At 41.5% G+C, this 25,357-nt stretch overlaps 3 protein-coding genes across 5 annotated transcripts in view; all 3 read right to left on the minus strand.

Moving 5' to 3' along the window:
• The window catches only part of ube2wb (ubiquitin conjugating enzyme E2 Wb), a 9,470-nt gene extending 18 nt beyond the window's left edge, over positions 1 to 9,452 (minus strand). The window contains exons 1-6 of one of the 2 annotated variants that reach the window (XM_035619142.2): positions 9,311 to 9,452; positions 8,317 to 8,408; positions 4,932 to 5,034; positions 2,554 to 2,709; positions 2,376 to 2,451; positions 1 to 2,280 (exon numbers count right to left, since the gene is read on the minus strand). The exon at positions 1 to 2,280 is cut by the window's left edge and continues 18 nt beyond it. In XM_035619142.2, the coding sequence (XP_035475035.1) occupies positions 2,267 to 2,280; positions 2,376 to 2,451; positions 2,554 to 2,709; positions 4,932 to 5,034; positions 8,317 to 8,408; positions 9,311 to 9,325 (456 nt within the window). In that variant the 5' untranslated portion in view covers positions 9,326 to 9,452 and the 3' untranslated portion in view covers positions 1 to 2,266. Of the gene's footprint in view, positions 2,281 to 2,375; positions 2,452 to 2,553; positions 2,710 to 4,931; positions 5,035 to 8,316; positions 8,409 to 8,753; positions 9,216 to 9,310 lie in introns of those variants that run through there. The other variant, XM_035619143.2, reaches the window with a different exon arrangement.
• A 1,809-nt stretch (positions 9,453 to 11,261) lies between these two features.
• eloca (elongin C paralog a) lies at positions 11,262 to 14,633 on the minus strand. The gene is made up of 4 exons (XM_035619144.2): positions 14,494 to 14,633; positions 14,031 to 14,058; positions 13,644 to 13,787; positions 11,262 to 11,744 (listed from the first exon to the last, which is right to left on the minus strand). The coding sequence occupies exons 2-4, from the start codon at positions 14,032 to 14,034 to the stop codon at positions 11,554 to 11,556; spliced, it is 339 nt and encodes a 112-aa protein (XP_035475037.1). The 5' UTR covers positions 14,035 to 14,058; positions 14,494 to 14,633; the 3' UTR covers positions 11,262 to 11,553.
• Positions 14,634 to 20,215: 5,582 nt separating this feature from the next.
• The window catches only part of jph1a (junctophilin 1a), a 28,470-nt gene continuing 23,328 nt past the window's right edge, over positions 20,216 to 25,357 (minus strand). For both annotated transcript variants that reach the window (XM_035619534.2, XM_035619535.2), the window contains 3 exons: positions 23,309 to 24,042; positions 22,771 to 22,867; positions 20,216 to 22,658 (listed from right to left, as the gene is read on the minus strand). In XM_035619534.2, the coding sequence (XP_035475427.1) occupies positions 22,787 to 22,867; positions 23,309 to 24,042 (815 nt within the window). In that variant the 3' untranslated portion in view covers positions 20,216 to 22,658; positions 22,771 to 22,786. The remainder of the gene's footprint in view (positions 22,659 to 22,770; positions 22,868 to 23,308; positions 24,043 to 25,357) is intronic.

Raw genomic sequence — 25,357 nt, forward strand, 5'->3', positions numbered from 1 at the left:
TTGCTTTTATTATTGATTATGAAAACGAACAGGCACCTATTACATGGAGCTTGCACATCCCAGAACAAATTTTCAAATATAAATAACACACCCTCATTAGTATTGATCACTCACGACAACCTGCAAGCTAAGAGTTCAAACCACATTAAAAAGGAAAAGAAAAGAAAAATCATGTCACATGATTCACCCTTGTAACATATTCACTCGCAAGTTCTTCAGCACTCTGCTGTTCCACTGCTGACTGTGTGGAGGCTTTCTGTCCCCGCACCATCGCTGTTGTGACGGCAACGACACAATCACGTTCGTCCTCAAAGCGCGATGACAGCAGTCAAGGACCATTACAATTAGGGTTAATAATATCTTCTTTTTTTTCTTTCAAAAATCATTGGTTAAATAGATGACTTCTAAGTTCTCAATATAGTTTTGAGATAGCGGTGTGCTGTGGTAATCTCCTCTACAGTATAGAGATCAATCACATTCATTCAAGCAACTCAGCTAGACCTTGGGGGGGAAAAAGCGAACACAACCCAAACAACCCATGATGGAAAATTCAAGTATCTCTGACTGAATCGCGACAAAAACATATCTTTAGGAATGGAGTGATTACAGCCTTAAATGACCAAACGCCTCTGGAGGTTAGTTATATCCAATCCCGTAAACCATTACCCAAGTTATGGAAAGACTAAAAGTTGTCACAATGTCTGGTGCCAATAAAAAAAAGTAGGGTTTAAAAATTGCATGCACCCCCACTGTAAAACTACTAAACTTTTTTCTTAACCAACAGTAGTATTTGTTGCTGACTGTACACATCCTAATTAGCAAAAGATGCAGACTAGCGTCCAATAAAATAGAGCACTCCTATAATCATTCTGCTATGAAGCAAATGCATCCTCTGCTAATTTCTTTCACATCATCCAACAATTGAAAGACGTATATACAATGTTGTTTAAATGTTAGAAGTTTACAACATAACAGTCTCTTTTGGTGAAAATATAGTTTAAATTCAAAATATCTGATGGGAATCTTTTTTAGAGGTGATCTCTTTATTGAAAAAAGTACCTGAGCCAAAACTCTGACCAGGGGGAATCACAAAAGCCTCATTATGATCACGACTCCTAGACAGACTCTTCCTTTTTCATCATTCATTACCGTTCTGGAGATGAAACAAAGATTTTCTTAAATTAAATTTCAAATACAAAAATTAAACCAAAAAGTACTGACCAGTCAAAACACACACCCGCCCCCCGCCCTTTTCAAGGTATCGGCTAGTTGAAAAAACAGTACAAAATAAAGAACTGAAGACAGTTAAAAATCAAACATTTTAGAAGATTAAAGCATGAGTTAAAAAAATTAAAAATAAAAAACAGATATTACGACAATGATCTCTTCCAGACATTCTTTCAAATGGAAGAGAGGCCCGCTGCACATCTTCGAGGCTGGACGAGTGAACGCAACGCAAGTTCAGCCCAGTTTTATGAGGAGATGCAAACTCACTGACTGACTGATCGATTCATATCGTCGTATACGTTCCCGTACTGACATTCTGTCCAACAGCAGGAAGAAGTGCAACCAGGTCTCAAAGTTGGAAGATGAAGAAGAAAAAACCTTGTGTACTCTTGATACAGTGGTTACAAACTAAAACCGTTCAACCTGATAAATATATGGAGGACTGCTTACAGTACAACTGCATGATGGGAATAATGAACTAATAGTGCCTTTTCAACGTCGATACTTTCACAGTGCATATAATAATATATATATTTTTAAAACAAAACAAATCAAAAACGGATGAAGCATTTCCTTGGGGTTATGATGTTCCCATCCCTTCCAGAAAACGATTCGATTTGGATTTCTCTTTGCAGGCCCAAGCATGCATCCATCAGTTATTATTGCACAACACGAGGACCTTAAAAATGCACCCACACAAAAAAACTAAAAAGTAACGATAATAATCTTAAAACAGGAATCATAATTATCTCACTACAAATCCACCTTGCCTGCTCGCAGGCTGCATTACCACCGTTTCGCCCAAAAAACAATCCTCCTTGGGTGCATCTAAACTGTCATTTATTTTTATTCTCTATATAACAACCGACTAAAGCATGCATCCAACTGCCCGATGGGGGAAATGCAGTCGTGAGCCTCCAGCGCGTGGTGCCCCCTGTTCCAGTCAAAGGTCAGAGTTCAGAGACTGAATGATTAAAAAGTGCTTTTTACGTAGGTCAGTAGGACTTCTTTCTTCTAATATTATTACAAAGTTTGTACATTAGCATGTATCATCTGTGAATGCAAAAGAAAAATAGTTTAATTTAATGACATCCTTTAATGACATAAATACTTGTGTTCCCCCAAAAACCGAAAAAGAAAACACTCACCATGATACCACCATTTTGTCTTCTTTGGATTTTTGTTACACGTTCTTACATAAAAGGAATTATCAGGCGGTCGTCTCTGGTAGGAAAAACAAAAAGGAGCCAGCATTTAGATTCAACAATAAAAAACGTATCATTTTCATGAAAGTGTAGACATAACTGAACATAGTCGCACCCGTACCTTTTCTTTGCAGCTGGACAACATGCTAATAATGCTAAGACAAACTGATTGCACCGAGAGGGCCGGCGACCAATCCTCTGTTAGAATAGATAAACAGATGTGACCGTTGCTATACACATGGGGGTGGACAGGTATATTTTCTCCTGTGAACATAACCTGCAACAGTGAGACAAAGACAGACAAAAAGATCGGTCACTGAATGTGTCATAATTAATTCACTTTAATGCTGAATTGAGAACATTTGGGTGATCAAAGAGACAACCTAGAGAGCCAGGAAAAAAGTTGAGTTCACCAACGATGGAAAATAATGACACTTGCTGTTTAAGCTCAGGCTTAGCCCTCTACAGCGACATGAGGCTTTGGGATTAGGACAGAGGGGCCGGGTAGGGCTGAAAGAGGGGGGGAAGGGGAGAGGAGAAGTGCTTGATAAAAAAAAAATTAAAAAAAGGATCGGGGGATTTTTAGCCATTAAAAGGGGCGGAAGACTCAGGGCGAAACACAGAAATACAGTGAGTTTGACGAGAGGAGGGGAACTCAAGATTGTGACGCTAAACTGGAGAGAAGAGAACGTGTAAAAGGGGTAATGAAGGATAACAATGGGTTGAGGCGGCCTGGCACCAGACATGGCCTCACAGGAGAGTGCAGGCTTCACTCCACAGGGCTGGAGGGCGGGTGGGGGTGGGGGGTGACAGGATGAGTGTTACAGATAGGAGAAAACAGTAAAGATGGCGCTACACTCGGGACGTCAAGACAAATTTCCAGCTTGCAGAGACTTAAAAACATTTACCAGAATGTCTGGTGCACACAAAGTTCAGCGATACGAGCAGCAGCATTGAAACAGGCACAGTGGATGATCTGCATGTTGCTTTCCAATCTCAATGTCATATTACAGTCACTGTTTTGTCTCATTTCTTGGCTGCATCTCCCGAATTGCGTGCAGCACATTTGAATATTTTCACTGTAACACTTAGGAACCCCCTACAAACACACAATCATTTAAAAAATATACTGAGAACACTGAAATTATTACTGACTTGACAAACAGAAACTTTATCAGTAATTTGTGTTTTATATGACTGTATAGTGAATATGGATATGGATAATCAAACAACAGATTTAAAGACGTCATTTCATCAGGGAACACTGATGAACTTAATTTCACCTTTCCCTCTCATTTTAATCAACTAATATCCCAAATCAGCAAATTAATCAATATTGGATATGGTTGTTAATTTGCAGCCTTCATGTCGTTCATACAGTGAAACGACAGCTTTGCTGCATATTCAATTGCTTAATGTGTTTGTCCCCTAATGTTTTGGGGTGGGTTTCCATGACAATAAGAGAAATCGCTACAGGAGTGGGTGTCTTCCAAAATGTAGTACACATGCTCCCAAAACTTCACATTTGTGTAATATAAAATAACGTCTACAGCTCCTCACACAACCAATAATGCAGCGCAGTCAGTGGTTTACACCAAAGTTCACTCGGGGGCCCCCAGAGGAGTCCAGAGGACCACTTCAATAGCCTTTAGTAGCTGAGTAGCTGAGTTCATCTTAATGTGCCTGCACCGCCTCATTCTCTATTTTTAGACAGGGAGGCTCCTGATGAGTGAAACAAGATTGTTGAGTTAAACTAATCCCTTCAAAAGTGGGCAGGTCTGTACCGGTGTCTGTCATTGATTCCTGGCTCCGCTGTTGAAAAGCCCAGATTCACTACATCAACAACTCTAGAGCCAGTGTGTTGTGATTATTGCAGGAACTCCGTACAGTGGATATTCAGTAGTGGATGATTTACACAGGTCTTCAGTTTTTGACTTTGTTTGGGGAAAAAACGGCACCTCTGCACACTACACCATCAAAACAGCGTATGGATTTGCTGGGAACCGCTCTAGTGAATTTCTTTCTCAGACCGAACCCAGAATAGATTAATAGATTAATCTGGACATTAAAGCCAGGCTATTTAACAAATAAAGAAATACTTCCACTTAAAAATTGAAATTAGTACTCCTGAGGAACAAAACGCACTTTTGCTCGATTTGATACACAGGAGCTTTGTTGGTACAGCTTCACTTGGTCTGGTAGGACCAGTGGATATTAGATATTGCTGTATAATGGACACAACAGTCAGTTTGCTGACTTTATGATTCTGGTTTTGTCCCACAGCTTTCATTTATAGCCGCAGTGGTCTCTGCTCAGCATAGTCTCATGTTCAGTACGGAAAGCCTACAGCACAGTCAGAACAGTAAGGAGTTTCTAGGTCCTGAAGACACGTGGTAAATAAGCAGCACTCACATTGTGATTTTCAAAATGAGGAACAGGACACACACAAGCGCACACACGTACACACACAGAGAGGGCTGCAAAGCAACTTCTGCTTACCTGAGGTGAATCAAAAGGATATCGACTACTAAATTTGAAAAGCAACTGAAATTTCTCTCCTTCGTACAGTGTGCCAGTTGCTCCCTCCATATCTACGATCCACCTGAAAGGAAGACACAACATTAAAAAGGTAAACATTTTTATTTAACTAAAAGGAGCAAAAATGTATACAAATTACCAAACCCTGAGCCAAAACAGAGGGAGTGTCCAAACATTTAAAAGAATGTTCAGCTGTTGACTCCATTAGATAAAAATCAGGATTCCCCCCACCCAAAGGCTTTCATTTAAAATGCTGCATCTATTTCACAGTTTTTCTGAAACTTACAATTACCGAATAAGCCAGAGGTTTGAAAAGATCAAATGAGAGATGTTGCAAAATCTTCTATATATATTGTTTTTATTACACTATCTTTAACAACAAACCCTCACTGTTACTGTGCTCTGGGAGGAAGATGATTAATGCAACACACAGCAGTGACTCTGTAATGGTTACTTGGTTCTTTTTTTAGCCATGCTAGCAACCTTGCTCTAGGGGATGGCAATGTTGCTTTGAAATATCTCAACCACTATGGGATGGAATGCCCTGAAATCTGGTCCGTCCCATCTACTGATGTTGATAAGGACTTTTCCCCAAACGCCACCAACAGATCAACATTACTTTTATCTTTACAAATGTTTAAGTTCAATACTTTGGTTTATGACCAAAGTCCTGCATAACTATTGACATTCTCCTCAGCCTTGACTGTAGTGTGTGTTTATGATAGATTGACAAGAACATGTAATAACATAACAAGATTGAGTAAACTGGCAACATGAGCTGAAGAACTTTAACAGTTCACATCTCACTACCGTTAAAAGGGAATTAGAAAATATGAGCTGCTGTAATGCTGTAAGTGAGTGTGTAATCAACAGATTTTAGACTGACTCATTCCAGGGACATTCAATATTCAGCGAGGTTATGACAGCGGATTAGCAATAACGTGATACCCTATTGATCCAGTGGACCAAATCTATTTTGGCTTCTGGCGACAGAACTGTGCTGACTGAGCTGCGAGGGATTTGATGTCCTGCTCAGAAAAGCAGTTGACTGCAATCACGGGGGGGCTTGATCCGGACAGGCGACTTTCTCACTCTCACTCAGGGGTTGGATGCAACGTCAGTGGCAAACAAGCCAGATATTAAAGTCCGGAGCAGAACAATTATTGGGGTGGGGATGCCTGCTCACAGTAGAAAACTCAGAGGAGAGGGAGAAGGAACGGTGATGGCAGCATCACAATCTCTGACCTAATTTCTTTCAGACGAGCAGTGCAGATAGGACACTGAAGTGACTTGTGGCTGTTGTTCAGGCCTTATGTCCCTTTCAAATACAGCCCGGGGCACATGATCATTTAGGCCGACATACAGTACGAGCTCAGTCCTCTTTCAAACTTCACCTTTAGAGGGTTCAATGGTCAGAGAGTCTGAAAAATGCTCTGATTCTCTCCAGGAAAAAAAGGAAAGCTTAGAGGGAGGCAGCGTCACTGTACATGCTGATGCTGAGTTACACCTGATGCAACCCCCGCTGAACACAGGCGAGGACTCTAAGGACACTGTGCTCAACTTGCTCAAATTCCCTATGGCCTGGCGATTATATGATCCAGTCAACAAAGATAACACAGAGTCATTCAGTGATGGTGAGGGGGAAAAAGTGGGACCACGTATGAAAGACTTTAAAGCTGCAGTTTCCTCGTTTTGAAATGATTGAATATTTCCACTATGAATCTAAAGCTTCTGCACCACACATACATCAACAACATTGTATTAAAATGATACAGAACCGAAAGACAGTGTGCTATACAAACAAAAGCACAAAAAACATACTTTTCACTGTGACACACACTGCATTGTCGCAAGTGAGGCTTTTAAGATAAGGCTAGCTTGAACGTCAAGCAGGAACAAACTATTTGTACCTTTAAAATAAGACTAAAGAAATGCCCACTACCGTCGATCACTCGGAGAGAAAGCCAACCCACTATGAAGAGACCTAACGTCATCCGAGATGACACTGAAAGCCACACCCATACATACCATCACAGACTTTGGGATGCAGAAGCCAGCCGAACTGGTTAGGAGACTTGACAGATATGCAACAAAACACATTCATCCGTCTGACCTGGTCATTGTTACGTAATGAGAGAGATGTCAACGTAATGGATCTTCCACTACATGCATACGAGATTGTGTTAAACTAACCAAAAGCACTGACATGTGTAGTCTCTTTAAAATGTCCCGAGATCCGAGCAACGTGACCTAAAGACTTTCTGATCAGCATGACAAGAGGAGCGACTTTCAAAAGTGAAAGTCAATGAAAGACGTTTAAATGTCTAGAATCTATTTAAAGGACGACAACTCCACATCATCGTTGCTCATCAGACGCAGTTTGACTCAGTGTTGCCACAGTGTTCATGGGCCAAGAGACCCCAGACAGAAAGGTCTGTTCCTTGCTACCCAGGCCCAACTCAAGTATGAAGCAACATTCTGGTGAAAGTGCTATTTAAAGTCAGACGTACTTCACATGGAACAAGGAAATAAGTGCCAACACAGTGCTCACCAAACAGGTCCTTTAAGCGGGTGGAGATGAAGAGAGTTTTCTGGGGCGGGGGGCACATTAATCAGATTCTCAGAAAAGGGATGCAGCCTTTCATATCCTATTATTTTATCAAAACAACATTCTTAACACTAATAAAATTCAAACAGAAAACCAGGTGCAAAAAAGAATATCTCAGTGTTATATTCTCGTTCATGTTTCACCTGGCATACATGGCAGAACGAAAAATGTATATCCTACAATGTTTTAAGCTTCTACACTATCTTTGAATCCACTTACAGGACGACGACTCCACGTCGTCGCTGCTCACCGGACACAATTTGACTCACACTTGCGACCAGAGCACTCGTGGGACTTTAAGGCAACGAACGCCAAGACGCGCCAGACAGAAAGGTCAGCGAAGCAGCCCCTGTTCCTTGATGCGCTAGTCCAACTCCTGCATGCCAACCATTAAATATTTCATGAGGATGAATAGTGACACGAGTGCATTAGAGACACTCCACTGAGGGGCCAGGGCTGCCAGTCGCTCGAATGACCCCGATCATTCCCCTCAGCGGTCGCCGCTGAAGCTACAAGAGCTTTGTGTGGTGCAACACCTCCGGACCGGTGCTGCTACAACAGTCAGCCCTTACGCTCGCCACGCTGATCTCTCACAGCGATGAACCGGGGCCACGTGGGGGGTTTTGTGTTTATTCATAGACAACAAACCCTTCTCACAATGACTAATGTGGGTGTAGAGGATAGTCAAGGTGGAACACGTGAATCACCTGAAATGTGAAAACAAAACAACACACTTACTGCGTGATGGTGTTCTGTACACTTTTTTCGTTGAGCGTCATTCCAGGGGGTGGATCATTTTGCAGGGCTAATAACTCCTTTTGTAGCCTTTTCTGTGTTGGACACAACGTGTTTGGGATGAGATACATAACGACAACTCATAACCCACAATAAAGAGACAGCAGAGGAGGTCAAATAAAATCTAAATGAGCATCTGCACAGTAGAATATTGTGATCACACGTTATTTCACAAATATATTCCAACCCAAAGCACCTCAGAATATAAATTGGGTCCGTGTGTGTCATTAAACGACGGCTCGGATGTGGCTAACGTGTTCCTAAACCACAAACTCCGCCCTGGCTCAGTTGACGCCTTCACCTTGTGTTTTAAAACAGACGCTTATGTGACAAGAGGAAAACACGATAAGTTTGAAGAAAGAAACAAAAGAGCAACAAACCGCGGTCATCGCTCGTGGAGCTTGGTGGCTGTTCCGACACTGAACACCGACGCACCTGTTCGGCTCGAGGGGAAACCGCAGCTGCTCAATCTGCGCACCGCGTCGTTAGCTAGGTAGCTAACGTCACCGTTCAAGCTAAGCGGCGGCCACAACACGGTTAACAATAGAATTCACTTATGCAAGTTATAACGCCACAGTCTGTGACGTGTCGGCCGCGTTGTTGCCGCGAAAAGACACGTTTGTTAAAAAAAAAAATTAAAAAAAGAAGAAAAAGGGAAGCTGTCCTCCGTGTTAGCCCTGATTCGCTGCTGCTGCTGCTTCTGCTGCTGCTGCTGCTGCTTCTGGTGATGGGCTAGTTGTGTTGCTAGCAGGGACCCCGGCGCTAACGCTGAACACTTCCGGACAAATGGCGGCGCTTTTCGCTTTGATGTCACCGCGCGGCTTCGGACACACACGCGTTTGCAAAAGCGAGCGGTCAACGAACCAGCCGGGGGAAAGACGACAGTGACGGCGAGGTGCATTGTAAATAACGCGCTCGCTGTCAATTGTGCGCTTACCTGCATCGACGCCATGATGGAACCCCCCACCCTCCTCCTGCATCCGCGCACAGTAGTGGAGAGGGGACGTCAGGCGGTCACGTGACGCGAGAAGTTGTTTTTGACAGAAAGAAAACAATCCGGCAGAGTGCACCGGCAGATGCAGGACTATTCGTTAACGGACCCCTTACCAATTTCTACAAATACATTTCACACACAAAAGAGGAACAAATAAATAAAGAATGATTAATTAGTCATTTTTGTCTTTTAGTTATTCAAATGTTTTCACTTTGAATTTAGAAACCTACTAGTTAACCCTATATTTAAGTGACGTGATACATTTATTACATTCACTCTGCACTCTATGTCCTTTATATTGCACATTTTCAATTGATTCTATTTATTTAGTTTCCTATACATTACACATACTGTGCAGTATTTCCTTTTTATTGCACATTTTCAATTTCTTTAACTTTTCTATACTGTGGTTTTGCCTTAATCTTAGTTCTGCATTATTTAAATTTATTTATTGTATATATTACTTATATTATTTTTTGTTTTGTTGTACTATTGCACTTTGGGTCCGAGACAAACGGTTTTTCAATTCCTCTGTATATCTGGAACGATATTGCAAGGAGTCTCCTTGATTCTGTCGTCTACAGCTCCGTTTAATAAAAGGATGAGATAAGGTAAGATAGGATGTACCTTTATTGATCCCCTGAAGGAGAAATAAAAAAATTGACAGCAGCACAGACGTGTAGCAGCACAAAGGGGAAACTGTAATAGGACCTAAAATAAGAACAAAAAACAGAAAACTAAATAGATATATTATATACATAGCAAATACTATATACAGTGAGAAATAAAGTGCAATGTAGCTGTTGTGCAATATAAAGATACAAATAAAATGGAGTGATTGTGCAGTTTGAGATTTGGAACGGATAGTGTTAGACTGCGGGTGCTGTGACGTTGCGCGGCCCCCCAGCTGTGATCTCAGAAACCCACAAAGGTATCGCATTTCAAATTAAAACCCGATCCCTCTTAAGTTTCTCTGCACACCAAAGGACAAGCCATTTAAAACACAGGAAGCATCTTCATTTATCTGTCAGCAAAGATGAGAACATTTTTATTTTACTGAATAGTAATTCGGCTAAGCCTCCTAAGGTTTCCTGTGAAAAAAACTAACAAGCAACCTTCACTCTGCAGCCACTGTTAACGGAGATGTGATATGCGCTCGCACTTGATATGGCTGACACGTTAGCCAGATAATAGCTGAAAACGGGCCCTTCACAGTCACTATAAAGACATTGTGGTATATCATGCAGGAAATTGCAACCACAATGAAAATGTTCAAAGTTTCTTACTGTATGTATGTTCAAAACAGCAGCATTTATTTAAAATTATGAGGTAATGTCCATCAGTTTGTACTTGGCATTTGAGTGGTCATTACATCATTATTTTCTGTGTAAAAATACAACAGTACAGCAGAAACATCTTGCTATTCATAAACCTCCCCATCAGAACTAAATGTATTAGTGTTGATAAGTCATGAGTCATAACACCCACATTATTGACTACCACTTTGCCTTGTTGGTAAAATAAATAAATAAATCAGAAGCATCTTTTACTAGTTGACTCATGGTTCGACTAAAGAAGCGCAACCACAAAACAAATCCTCCTACGCATGTTTTACGTGACCTTCAAACAGAAGAGAACTGGGCATCGTCACGTCTGACGCTTGGTCGTCGAAGGAGCTGGAAGAAATATAATCTTGTTTTTCTTTTGCATAATTTCCATTGATATCATTCCAAATGGATGATCAAAGCACCCTGCAGTTTATTTAAACAGGCTGCCCGGTAATGGTTGAGAGATACCAGATACCCTTGTTATTTAAGTATGAAGCAACAGCTAAAGGTGGTATTTAGTCAGGTGTACTTCATATGGAACAAGGTAGAAAGTGCAAACACAGTGCTCACCAAACAGGTCTTTTATTAAGATGGAGATGGAGAATGTTTTCTGGGGCATGGTGAAACATTTATCACATTCTAGGGAAAGGGATGCAGCCTTTCATATTCTTTAATTTTATTAAAACATTATTTATTACTAATAAAATTCGAACAGAAAGCCAGGTGCAAAAGAACCAACACTTCTCATTGTTATAGACTCATTCATGTTTCATATGGTGTACATGGCAAAACAGGTTAAATATTAAAACAAAAAAAATATCCAAAAATGTTTCAAGCTTCTACGTCATCTTTGTAACTTTAGCAATCCAAAAAGTTTGCAGCCATGAGCAGTTCCAGTGCGATCTCCGGGGCGATGGGGAATTCAGGGATCTCCGTGGAGCTGTTGGTGTAACGGACCTTGTAGGTGAAATACATGCAGACCTTGGACAAGACGTGAGACGGAATCTCCCTGAAGTTCACCTCATTGGTTTCATTCTCAGCAAACTGACCTGCAAGATGGCGGGGAACAGTAGGTGTCATCAGTAGAAATAACGACACATGCAATGTTAAAAGCAAACAAACATACAATTTATGAAAAAAAAAAAACATGAATAGCCTGTCCTGGAAGAAGCCATTAAACAGATTGATTCTAATGTGTGACTGACAAAAAAGAAAAGAAAAAAAGAAAAAGACCATGGCAGTTATCACTAAAGGATTAGAAATGGTTCTATAGCTAATGTTTAATAGGAGGTAATAAACACTGTATGGAGGGAGCAGTGCCACCAACTGGACAGGCAGGTACCTCTTCCCTGATGCCTTGGACTCTTGCTGCTGCTGTAACAACTGAATTTCCCAATAAAGTCTTATCCATCTTGAAATTAAACACCAATACCTTCAGCTCTTAAACTACAGCAGGTTCAATCTCTTGCTAAATCTCAAGTTAGTGAGCAAGCAAAGCATCACCACCATTTTATACACAACCTGCAACCTACATATCGTCTCATAGGATGTAGAGCAGTAACACTGGGGCAAGCAGTTGTACTGGATCCCAGTGTGATATTGGGGACGTGAATATTTTAACAGTAGAAATGCCGACAAGTGAGTAAAAAAGATTTAATCAAAATAAAACCATACTGATACACAATATGTTTCAAAGGTGGCCACTCGGATATTAATCTGGTCAACCGTGGATATTCAGAGTTTACAGAAGAATCACATCTACAGTTGAGTAGGTATTTGGACAGTAACAATGAAATATTTCAAGCATTTCCTTTGGATGGTTAGTTTTTAAAAATGCTGTTCAGTAATATAATTTAGGTTTTTTTCTGCACCATACAAATATTTGCTGCTTATCCACTGAAGACATGTGCTCCTTGGTCTACCCGGTTGTTTTATAGTTTTCCTGTAAACACCTGCCATTTCAGAGTACCCAACTGCTGCTGAAGCTGCTTTCAGACAAGCACCTAAGTCGAGACATTGTCCCAAACTTCTCTGGAGGGGCTGTATGTGACAAGGCAAATGTTCTCCAGAGTTTCCCCTGCCAGCCCCCCTGAGTATAATCTCCAGATAATGTCCAAGCGAGACCATTTGAGAATACAACAGGAGAATCTCCAGTGTGTGTTTTGGTGACTGTCAACACTGCTTTGCGCAGTTATCGGAGCCTCCTGCAGCTCTACCCATATGCCACAGAATGCTCTGGAGATTATCAGCCGCATTTGCAGACTTGGACGGTCATGTGGGAACTGAGAGCTCTGGAGAATGTGCGGACATAACTCTGCGGACAGTGTCGGGGGTTCGTGTCTGATTAAAGCTTAAATGGCAACTCTGAAATCTCAAGTCAAACCGGAGCCACTCGCGAGCGTTTCTGGTGCATGAACGAACAGTGAACGAAACACCACTGCCCAAGAAACATTTAGTGTGCGATTACTTTTGAACCACTAATATTTGGGGCATGTTATGTTTAAAGGGCTATATCTACCACACAGATATGTTTATACTTACGTAAACCCTACCCAAATTAAAGCAGAGACATGGCACTTAAATGTATTATCCATTACTTCATTTCAAACTCAGAGCTTGAGGAGGGAAATGTGTACCTGCCCTAATACGACCAGTCGGGACTGCATCTAAGCAGCACTAATGAGTTAAAAAAAATAGCATGCTATACAACAATCTTTTCCAATTCTTCTAAGTCTTAGTTTTGTGTCAGCAAACCTGTTTTCTCCCCAACATATAAATCACAAGTGACATCATGCCGGCAAAATACACCCTTCGATGTCAAATGAGAATGTTTTTAAAAACTCAAACATTGATGTTTTTGTATGGCCGCGTGTTTGATAGTTAACATTCTGCCTGTGTACTAGTGGCTTTTTTTTTTTTGATTTCATGTAAATTGCCTGAATCCTCACCTGGCCCACTCAGCATGGCTTTGATAGTCCCAGAGGTCAAGGCGTGTTCTCTTTTCACTATGAATTCGTGCCCATCTGAAGAGATCAGCTTCACGTACATGGCATCTGGCCCTTCACAGCCGCCGTAGGTTCTTTCTTCGCCGTCTGCGAAGCGACAGAAATTGGCAAATCTCAAACAGGTGCGAGCCAGATGCCTCGGGGCCACACGGAACAGTTGCCACGGCGGAGGTTGCTACAGGCATTTTAACACTGAAGAGACACGTTAACAAATGTAAAACCTGTGAAAATGAGCGCGCACGCTTTCTCTGGTGTGAACAAATATTTCATAAATCGACAAACAGGATTTTCCAAGTAGGCACAGGATGAAATCGTCAGGCGATCACTCACCCATTCTGTCCCGGGATTTCTGCCAATCCTGGAAAGGGAACATAGAAAAATGACAAGCCTTCCTAATAAACAATTGAAGTCGCCAACACTGGACAATGGCTGAAGCAGTGACGTCTGAGAAAAGCTTATAGTTAGCGAGGGCCTTGAATTTTCAAAAAGATTTTTTTGCAGCTTCCGTGAAACGTTTAACGTAACGCCGGATTGAACATGAAGGCCACCACGGATGTACCACGCGGCAGCTTTCTTTGAAATGAACCTAGATGAACACGAACGGAGCTCCATAACTCGATGTGTCATTAATACGCAGCCGTCCGCGTTAGCAGCGCGTCGGCTAGCGAGCAAACGCGTCGCTAAACAAAACGATGTTATTTCTTTTGTCCGCTTTTCGGCGTTTTAGAGCTCAAACCGGACAAAGAGTGCGACGCACGACGGCGTGTAAAAGCACAGTAACGTCGCTTCTTACCACTCTGCAGTAGAATGTGGAGTGGAGATTGTGTTTCAGCTAACTGTAGCCACCAGCCTGCTGTTACCCGGAAGCAGTTTGTAGTGACGTCTGTCCGTGACGCCCCAAAGAGGAGGGCGTGTCTTCTTCTATGCTCTTCTTCTCCTTTGTGAGTTCTTTTTGGAGGTTGACAAACAATAAATTGGTGCATTATCGCCACCGGCTGGTATGGAGCGTGGCTCGGCATCGCTATTATTTACTAAATTCAAAATGAAAAAAAATAATAAAATAAACATATCCTCTCAATTACATTAGTTTGTCTAAGACACTGGAATACGATTTAATAACATTTATTTCATTTTTTGTTGTAGAATATCTATTAGATTAATCTGCACCTTTATCTTTCAGAGGTTTTAATGAGATACCTTCTTTCTTCGTCATTTTTTTTGACAGTGGAGCATTAGATGCCGAATTTTTTCTTCTTGCCTACAGTAGTCACATGTACCTGTATCATGTTTACCTATTTTGAATAGTGTACTGTCCAGCCCAGTAGACGTAAAAAAAATCTAATTGCTTTGGTCAACGTCCTTCTTTTATTTCCCAAGGACACAAAAAGTCTGTTATAAACACAAAGTGCTTACTTTTTACTTCACAGTGGGTGCAGTTTCTGAAAAATAAGTTTAGAGAGGGTGGATTTTATTTTTTAATATGAATTAAGAGTTGAGATTGGTTGTCTCCAAGTTATCTATTAACCACTAGGTGTATGGGCCTTTAAAAAAAATAATAACATATTGTTCTGTTTAACCTGTAGAGGGCGCCTGTGTTGCGGGTTAACTTCCCTGACTGTCTCCCCTGCTTGTGATGAGCGAGAGCAGGTGCTGATTGGACATGTTGGACACATTTTGCAGGACCCATAAATCTGGATTCAAGAAAGAATGAGAGAGCGAGAGAGCGAGAGAAAGACAGAGAGAGAGAGAGAGAGAGAGAGAGAGTGCATGCTCCCTGCACCACATGTACGTTCATTGGTGAAAAACAATCAATTAAGCATATGTTCATTATATTTATTTCAAAAGTCTGAAAGAACATTATATAGCATTCACCTTGTTTGTACTGTGTTAGAAGCCTGCAGGGCCATCTAGAGAACCCAAGTCTTCCAAACTCAAAATCATGGAGTCTGCTGTCTGGACCGACACAAAACCACTCGAGCTCTTAAAGTCTCTTCTACGAGGTAAAAGGGGTCACAGGTCAGAGGCAGTGGAGAAGAGGGCACACGCTCCGTGGTCACGGTCAGGTTCGGAGTTCTTTCATGTCGGAAAAGTGATGACTGTCGAAATCGGAGGCCGCCAAATTGACGCAGGGATATCTGAGCTGTGATACTAAGGGCAGATTACTGAGTGTGCCTGTAAATTGTGCCCGTTTGCCCCAGAGGTGCTTTCTGAAGGATTGTAATGTCCCTCAAGGCCCCCCCCCCCCCCCCCACGCTTTACACTTTTGTTCACTTACACAGATTTTAGGCATCTACAACTGAACCCAAAGTGGGACACATGGAACAATTACTCCAGACTGGCCTGGTCAGTTGAGTCTAAGTGGTTGTCACTGGAGACTTCTGCAGAGGTGACACGCCAGGTTTAGCAATGCTGTCAGTTTGTGTTCCAGAAAGTTCCCGTGTAGCCTCCCGCCTGGCGACTGCCCGTGTTTGCCTGTTGACTCTCAAACGCACACGCACACACGCAACCAAAAACAATCACTGACCTTCCAGTCCCCCATTACACCATTAGTGCTCATGATCATAGCGGGCGGGTGACAGCGACCGCTTTGATGTCCCTCTGATACAACCCACCCCGCTGCAGCTGCTCTCTGCTCTATTTTGGGGAGGCTGCTGTGGGCCCTTAGAACAAGGCTTCCTCAACACACACACACACGCACGCACACACACACACACACACACACACACACACACACACACACACACACACACACACACACACACAGGTCCTTCTGGCAACAATCGACTAGAGTTAACTTGCAAGAAAGGCCCATCACTCTGCTTGTTAGTGTAAATGAATTTTTGTGATTGTTTGACATATAGGACATATTAGGCATGGCTTACATTCTTTGTAGGATAGCATATGAGCACACAGTAGTCATGTTCACCTGTTCCATGAACTGTTTTCTACCCTTTTGCTCACGATTAAAGAAAGCTGGTCAAATGTCAACACATTGGATCGTTTATGAAGAGCACAATGGCTTTGTTAATGAAGCGCTGAAGGAAACCAGGTCAAATTTTTTTAGTCATGATATGGAAAGATGGGGGAGGAATGTCTTTTGCATTTCTTCTCTGAAAGGAGGGTAAGGCTTGTCACAACGAATCCGAGGGTATTGTCCCTTTTGCCTGCAGCGAGCTACAGAGCACCCTGCGATCTCAAGAGCCACTGCTGGAGAGGAGCCTCACCCCATCACGCGTCACACTGGATGATTGGATGAAAGGTTAAATCATTATATGTAGTATAATGTATAGTAAACATCTATTTCCAATAACGTCAAAACACACAACAGCACTTTTCATTGCTAAAAGCAATGTACCCACCTCATCAAGAAAATTTGCTACTACATAAACAACAACGCATAAATTGCCATCATATTTGTGATGCACACACACCTGTCATGTGAGATTCCAGGATAAACAAAGTGTCTGACAAATGGTTCAATCATTAAATTCTTCAGGGGTTCCATTACAGCCCATGGCCGATCACTAGAATTACAAATGTGCTCACATAATGTCAGCTGACAAAAAAAAGCGGGGTCATCATGTCATTCGATATCCTGACGTAGACCTCAAGACAGTGGTGGACTCTTTAAATCAGGTACTTTTTTAAATAAGGTAAGATAAGGTAGCAGAGCTGTTAATCAAACTGTGTCAAATGTGTCATCATGGTAAATCGTGGTAATGGCAGACTTTACTTTATTTTATTATAAATGTTGTGGAAAATGACTGTTGTAGTAGTAGTGACGCAATGCACTATGAGTCACTCTTCATTATTCCGACCCAGTCATTAGCAGCACACAATACAATGATGAGTCAAAGCCGCCCAACATCTGCAAGAAAGAAAATAGTGTATTCTAAATGTGTTCTTTATAAGATTTTCTTGCTTATTTTTTCAATGAACAGCGTTAGTTTATTGCCGTTACTCCGAATACGACGAACGCTTCCAGCAACATGACAGACATTTAAGTGGATTTGACAATCGTTTACTGCCAATAGCTGGAGGCTAATGCTAATGGGGCCCTTGCTTGTCTGAACTATGGTGACTCACACCCATACAAAGTGCTACGTTAAACCTTTAATAAATCAAATGTCACTGGATAAACAGAATAAAAAACAGTCTTAAATTGCACATAAGTTAGTAATGTGTTTGTTTTTGGAGTCGTCCACAAGCTTGCCCCGCTTGCGGGAACATTAGCATGCGACAAAAATAGAAGGTGCAGCGTGTTTGAATTATAAGTCGCAGACGATGGTTTACTTTAGATGACAGAGTGATAGGTTTGTGGCTTCATAACGGAGATTTGTTAGTGTAAATATAACAGATGGAGTGATGCTAAGCTAAGCTAGCTATGCGAGGCATGGAAAGGGGATCTGCTCAATACTGATGTCTTAGCAACAATTTTGAAAAACGGCGGCCACTGATATCCCCTCGCTGCTTACTAGCCTTAATCCAATTTTAGAAGCACAACCAAGCTGCATTTTAGACAGAAGGAGGAGGCTTGGACTCAGAGAGGGAAGTGAAATATACACATAAAAAACTTTGTGCTTTGTAATCATATGTAATCTTATTAATGATAAAAAGAAAAATCATTTACTGTCCAGTTTGAAACAAAGGAAGATACTTTTTTATATATAACAAAAACTACAAAAACTGTTATGTTTTTAATTCTTAATTACCTGTGTGTCTACAAGTTAAGAATGCATTTTGTATGGTAAGTATTGAATAGTAGTTGTGACCAATATATTGATAAATGCTGAAAAATGTAATATTTGCTATACTTTTCATGAATGCTAAATTGAGGGTTAATAACCAAATATCGCCAAAAACAATTTCCCTCAGTGATCTAGGTTGGCCTGAAAAGGACAACAATATTTTTGACACTATATTGTCACCCTCATATTTTCAAAAAAGAATACTTTTAATAATGAATACTTTGTAAACAAATCATAAATTATAACAATTGAAGGAGATGCAAAATTTGGGCAGTTGAGTGTAATGGAAAAAAGTTATAAACCATTCTGCTCATTGCTATCACATTGGAAAATAGAAAACAGGATCAAACAGATATTGATTTAAAATATTAAACAATTATTTAATTAACTGATATTTAAATGGAAAATTAAATTAAGCATTATGTATTACAACTGTCGATTAATCGGTTAAATGAAAACAACATTAAATGCATCAACAACGATAGATAAATTCAAAATGCAGTTTTAAAAGAGAAGAGAAATCACTGAATATCCAAACTGAAGTAAGTATAGGCTTTAATCAGTAATCAGCATTTCCATTTTCCCGCTGTGTTTCACCCATGTAAATCTCAGTTGAACTTGAAAATCAACATCAAGTGGCTGGTAAGTTCATCTGACGGTGGGTGGGAATCCTTCAAGAGGTCAAGAACCAGTGCGAATTCTAAATCAAATACATGACAAATACACACCAGGGGTTTACAGTTTTGTTGTAGTCCACAATCCTCCTGAAGTAAACCAATACACGTACTCTGACAGTGCACCCACCTTTTGTGAATATGAACCAAATTGTCTGAGATCTTTCACCATGGTCAAAAACTGTAGCTGTCACTAGAATTTGTCAAATGGCCTCTAAGAGCGTAGGACACACTTATAAGGTTTGGGTTTATATTTGTCCAGGACCGCATGCAACCAAATCTTGTCCAGCATTGCTTTGCCATATCAGAATAGTAACAGAGATATTCTATACTATTACTGACAAGTTCGGCTTCACATATGGGTTTTCTGTGCCAGGATTATACACTATCCGGAATATTCCTTTCCAATACCACAATGGCATGTGATAATTTTAAAACTGCAAGGTCAACATATTTAATGTAGGCCCTCTTCCGTATGCTTTTTACACTAAACCAATGTAAAAGTGAATGTTACTGCTAGTCCAATAAATTTGCTGTGAGGTGATACAGCTCCCCGCAGGTTCTGCTGGCGTCGGGGCAGAGGGCACGGCTAGTGTATGACATGGCGTTGCTGACTGCTGGCAGGTGCCGCCGCTGGTGTAACACATCACGGTGGAAACAGTACAAACTGACCCAAGACAAACCGGGGCACCTTCCTGCGCTCGCACTGCTAACGTGAGACCCCGACAAGGATACTTTGATTTCATGCCCCCCCCCGCCCCCTGCACTCATTATGAGAAGGTCACAGCAAGGCCACCGTTGCTCCGGGGGGGGGCTGAGCGCAGATGAGACGACGAAGCCTAGCAGATACATAGAAGTGAACATGAGACTGGAATTTGAAAAACATTCTTGTAAGACAAGTGAAAACCCGTGCATCCATCAGTTCAAATCCATCTGTAGAGGTCATGTCAGTGCAGATGTATGTTCCATAATGAGAGGCTTTGTGGAATAACGTTGTGTAGCACATGCTGCGGTGTATTACTCAACAAATGAAATTATGACTTCTGGTGGTGAAGTCTCCGGTGTAAAAGGAAAAAAAAGAAAATAAACCATATTTCATTTTAACAAGGCATAACATCTTTATTGTTATACACATAACTTGATCTCCAAAGACTTTGCACAAATCAGTGGGGTAACATGAACCTTGAGATATCAAAAGTCTCCCGCAGTTCCTCATTTTGCCCTAAAATACTCAAACAATTACATCTGCCTTTCATATCCCCAAATGGTACGTACAGTACAACCAATTAGAAATAAAGTATTTTTTTCCACTGTCAAACATTATCATATGTGCATTACGTTACCAATTACAAACAGGTTATATTCATTGTCAAAATACAGGTGTGCAAATTGTTAGAAAAATACCAACTCATACCAGATTCTGGATTGTGCTCTGTAAAAATCCTTACAAATAGTATATAATAATCTATATATAAATGTCTCCAACATGCAATGTTGCATTTCAAAAAAATATCCCATAAACACCTTGTTCTGTTAAACCCTCCGAAACTACGGTCCTCACCGTATTTGTATGAAGACAGGGGAGAAGAAAGAAAAAGAGGGCAAAGAAGGGAGAAGAATTTCATGTCGTTCCGTAAATTTATTTTCTTGGTCTGCTTTTATTGTATAGATTTTCAGTAGTTTTCCAGTAGTTATATGGACAGTTTGCAAACATCTTACTGGCGGAAGCATTCTCCAGATGTAATGTGCTGCTCTTTTTGTGACAGGAAAGCTGTACTGCAGCAAAGATACCCATTAGCCCTATTAAAAGCTATTTCTTTATGATCACTGGTGTTCACAAACATCATTTGAACGATGAATAAATAATCAATCTTGGTAGTGATGACAGTAAATGTCAACCATATAAATAACCACTTTTAAAATCAAAGAAACTCATGCCATACCCGCAACGAAGACTACAGATGGCTACGATGAAGCGAGTTAAATACACGATTGAAGTGATGACAACAGTCAAGAGTATCCCCCCACACAACAAAGTTAAGACAAGGATGGTTATCTCTTTCCCTCCCCCATTTCATCATCTTTTCCCCCCAAGGTAAACAGTCGTACTGCTAAAGACTTTTAAAGGCATCTCTCCTTCCCCCTGGCGCCACATTCCCCATGGCCTCGACCTGAATAAGTTCACCTTCAACCATCCACGAGACTGTCCTCATCCAGTCTCATAAGCGTGCGTGGAGGCGCTGCTGGGCCGACGGCAGCAGTTGCGTGAAATGCATCTTTGCAACTAAGTGGTAACTACAATAAAACAATGAAAGCAAAGTGTAGAATGAAGGAATTCAAGCAAAGTGGTCTAGGCATTAGGCAATTTTCCTTCCGATTCAATAAATAACGTAAGACATTTGCTACTTCAATCTCAACCTCCTTTCTCAACACAATGCCAGCTGGTCATCAACACTTTCTCCAGTCAAGCATGTTCAAATTGAGAGATTTAGACTCAATAAATGGAACATATAGGATTTTCTTTTATAATAATACCACCCTCTGTTTTGGCAAAATAGAGTAGCTTTCTTTTGAAAAAAACAACCTAAAAAACATATTGCACGTTCAGTAACATGAATGTGTAATGTCAAATTACAACTCAGCTGTTAGAAATCTTCAAAACAAAAAGGGAAAATAAATTGATTTACTCATTCTGAGATGAGGAATTTTACCTTTTCAACTACAAGCGCATGACTGCAGGTAACCAACATTCAGAGAATCACGATGAACCAAAGAAGCTACAGTAGAACAGAAAACAAACAAATGTTAAAACTGTACCATGCACAGGGACCGTTTCGCAGCAGTGTGTCCTGGGTAACAGTGGACGGATCTCGGGGAAAGCTGCGGCAAACAATTGGGTTAACCGAGTAAGACTGGCTAGTGACCGTGCAAGCACCGACTGCTGGCAACGGCCGTGCCCAGTGTTTCTGCTGCGAGAGTAGTGTGAAGCCCAGAAAGCCCTCCGAACGACTGTTCTCATCGCCTGCTCCGGGTCGCCGGGCTCACAGCTCCCCATCAAAACGTCAGATGGCAAAATAGAAAGGCAGCTGTTTGCTCCCGTCATCTAAAAGTGCATCTCCACACTCTTCCGCTCCAGCAAGGTCCGTCAGCCCGTCCGTCAGCTATCTCTGTCAAGGCAGCGGGCTACGGAGACCAAGTGATCGGGACGGCACACGAGTGGGTTTCGATAACTTTTTTTTTTTTTCAGACTGTGTATGTATGGTTGCATTTTTCTACTTTTTTTTTTTTCATTGTTTTCTTATATCTCACTAGACACAACATTTCACCTCAGCTTTTTAGAGAAACCAAAGGAGTGCTAATTCGCGGGGCTGGACCTAAAGAAGGCCCATAACAGGTTGGTGTTAGTGATGCCTTCCTCCCGACTCTCTTCAGTGCCGCGCTGACTCCCAAAAACCTACGGCCACCCCTGTGTCTCACTGGCGCCATTTTCATTTCTCAAGGCCGGCGATGCAACTGCCCTTGTTGCCATGGCTTCACTGCAACATAAAAGATTGTCATATCTCAGACACACAAGGCATGAGTAAAAAAGTGGGCAGATGCACCTTCTCAGAAACAAATGAACGTGTAAAGACAATAAAGGGAACTTACCAGAGAAACAGCATCATCATGTCAGAAAATGGACAAATATAATCGCAAGGCCAATATTCAACAGCATTACCATAGCAACAAGGATCGAGTTAGGACCCTGTAAAAAAATAAAATTATGACAAAGATCAGATATCAAATTACAATAAAAACAACATGACCTGTGCTGCATGTGTCTCTGTTCACAAAGCACAGTTATTAATAACCGTTAGAATATATTGACACTTTGGATTATACACTGTGACGAAAGAGAAGACTTATACCACTCTCTTGTCTTTACAGTAAATGTGGAGCTGGAGCCAACATTAGACAAACAATTTGATGTTTTACATATTCTTTTTACACATAACACACATTTTTTAAACATTTAGTAAAAACACAAGATATAATGTGTTCATTGCTGAATTACGGAGGTGCTGGTAGGCAGATATTTACTGGACAAAGACGAGAGTGATATCCAGCCTCTTATCAGGAAGAAAACCAATGGTCCTATACCCCCCCCCCAAATTTTTTCAAAAACCTTTCCCCCCTTGATACTTACAGTTTCTTCTGCGTTATCTGCAATCTCCATACTGCTTTTCTTTGCGTCTGTGAGGCTCTTTGGCTTCAGGGAATCCTGCTTCCTGAGTTTCTGGTCGCTCTTGCCGTCCCGTATGGAGGCTGGCTTAGGAGTGGGGGTGCTATAGGACTTAGGGGGCTGTGGGGGCATACGTGCCAGGGCCAGGGCACTAGGCTCTTCCTCTGGATCCTCTTCGGGGTCCGGGGGTGGAGGGATCCTTGTAGGGGTCTTGACATAGTAACTGTGGTACTCTGTGTGGAGTTCGCCGTTGACTGGAATTGCCGGGGGCTGTGGAGGGGGAGCAGATGCCGGGGTAGGCTGCTGAACCTTAGCTGGTTTAGGTGGAGCCTCGATGTGCACATGAGAACTTTTGGGGCCGTCAGTGACGGTCACCCTCTCCTCTTTACTCAGCTTCCTGTTAGACCGCTCATCCTTGCTGCTCTTGTGACTTGACTTCTCTTCTTTGCTCGTCTTGCGGGACGGCTTTTCCTCTTTGCTGGTTTTGCGGCCAGTGCTGTTGGCAAGATGACCTTTCTTCTTGCTGGAGTGGGGCGAGGGGGGAGGTGTGGCTCCAATACTGGTCACCGGGGAGTGGGGGGGCGTTGTGCCTTTGCGGTAAAAGTGAGGAGAATCTCTCGGGGATTTGTCTTTCTTTTCTACAGGGACCTCTTTAATCTCCACGGGCTCCTTAAACTGCTGTTTCACGTAGTCAGGTCCTGCAGAGGTGAGAGAGGTGACACACATTAACATGATAGATAACACACAGACACACATGTACTCATGCATCACTCCAGTTTGTGCCTCTTATGAATTATCACATAATTTAAGTCGCAGAACAGGGAGATACGTAATCCCTGTTTTACTAATTTGATTTGGTCGCAACATAGGAAACGTTTTTTTTTATAGTCTAACGTTTTGCAAAAAAGCAAAAGGTATTCATCAGAATGTCTAGGTTTAAGTTCTGGGTTTATCATTCAGACAAATTATTGCTTAGCTCTGAGACTCAAATGTAATGATAAAACTTCCTTGCTCACACGTATACCGATAGAACAACATGCAGGCCCATCAAGATTACATTTTTTTTAAAAACAACATTAATCCCTCTCATGCGAGGTTCAGACATAGTTCGATGATGACACACGAGGTTACCAAACCCTGAAACGCCGCTAATTCTATTTTGAAATTTCTGATCCAGACACTGGATACCGTGAGCTAGATTTAAACTAAATCTGACCCTAAGCTTGGTTTCTCTTCGGATGAAATATTCATGAATCAATATTATAAATGCAATCATTCTCTTTGCAGAAGACTAAATGAGGGAGGGAGGGAGAGAGAGTTAAATAGACTGATTAATGCAGTGTCACAAACACCATTTCACAAAGGAGGCCTCCTCTGCAGGCTCATCGTTATCAAAACTCTCAGCATTCATCCAACATGGCCGCATAGAAAAAAAAGTCAACCTTACGAGCACTGACACCGCTGTCTGTCCGGAGAAGCTCATACTGCTGGATATTTCTCTATTTTCTCTCCATCAGGAGTTGATGGACTGAGGCTCTGTTGGTGTTGTTTTTTAAAAGTGTTCATTATGGACATTGGGTCCTCTAATGTGTGAACAAAAGAGCCTGCATCTGAATGTAAATGCCCTTTTGCATGGGGGGGGCACGTTATCAGTTCCTTTGTTCTGTGGTGAATTAATATTTATTGGAGACATCACGCTCTTTGTTTGCTTGCTTTTTTTCCCACTTTGTCTAAATTAGACGGTGTCAGAGTGACTAAGACGGGGACAATGCTGCTTTGTTTGAAGTGCATCAGATGGTATGAGCGGAAAGGGGTCCTCTGCATCTCATATGGCCAATTCGAGGTAGAGAATAACAAATCAGAGAGACAAATGATTTTATATGTATTGTATTTGTAGAAGGAAAGATTTGAGAACAGCGATACCCAATGCTAAAATATTTTGCTGGATTTTTTATTACAAATCCAGCAATACATACAATAGACCCAGTCAGTATAAGGTGATCAGATTCTAAT

This window comes from Scophthalmus maximus, chromosome 21 (assembly GCF_022379125.1).
Source record: "Scophthalmus maximus strain ysfricsl-2021 chromosome 21, ASM2237912v1, whole genome shotgun sequence".
Classification (NCBI taxonomy): domain Eukaryota; kingdom Metazoa; phylum Chordata; class Actinopteri; order Pleuronectiformes; family Scophthalmidae; genus Scophthalmus; species Scophthalmus maximus.

Excerpts from the sequence above, each read along its gene's own strand:
- eloca (XM_035619144.2), bottom strand. Across the intron at positions 11,745-13,643 it reads AGCCATGCTGAGTGGGCCAG|GTCAGTTTGCTGAGAATGAA; the intron begins GTGAGGATTCAG and ends GCCATCTTGCAG.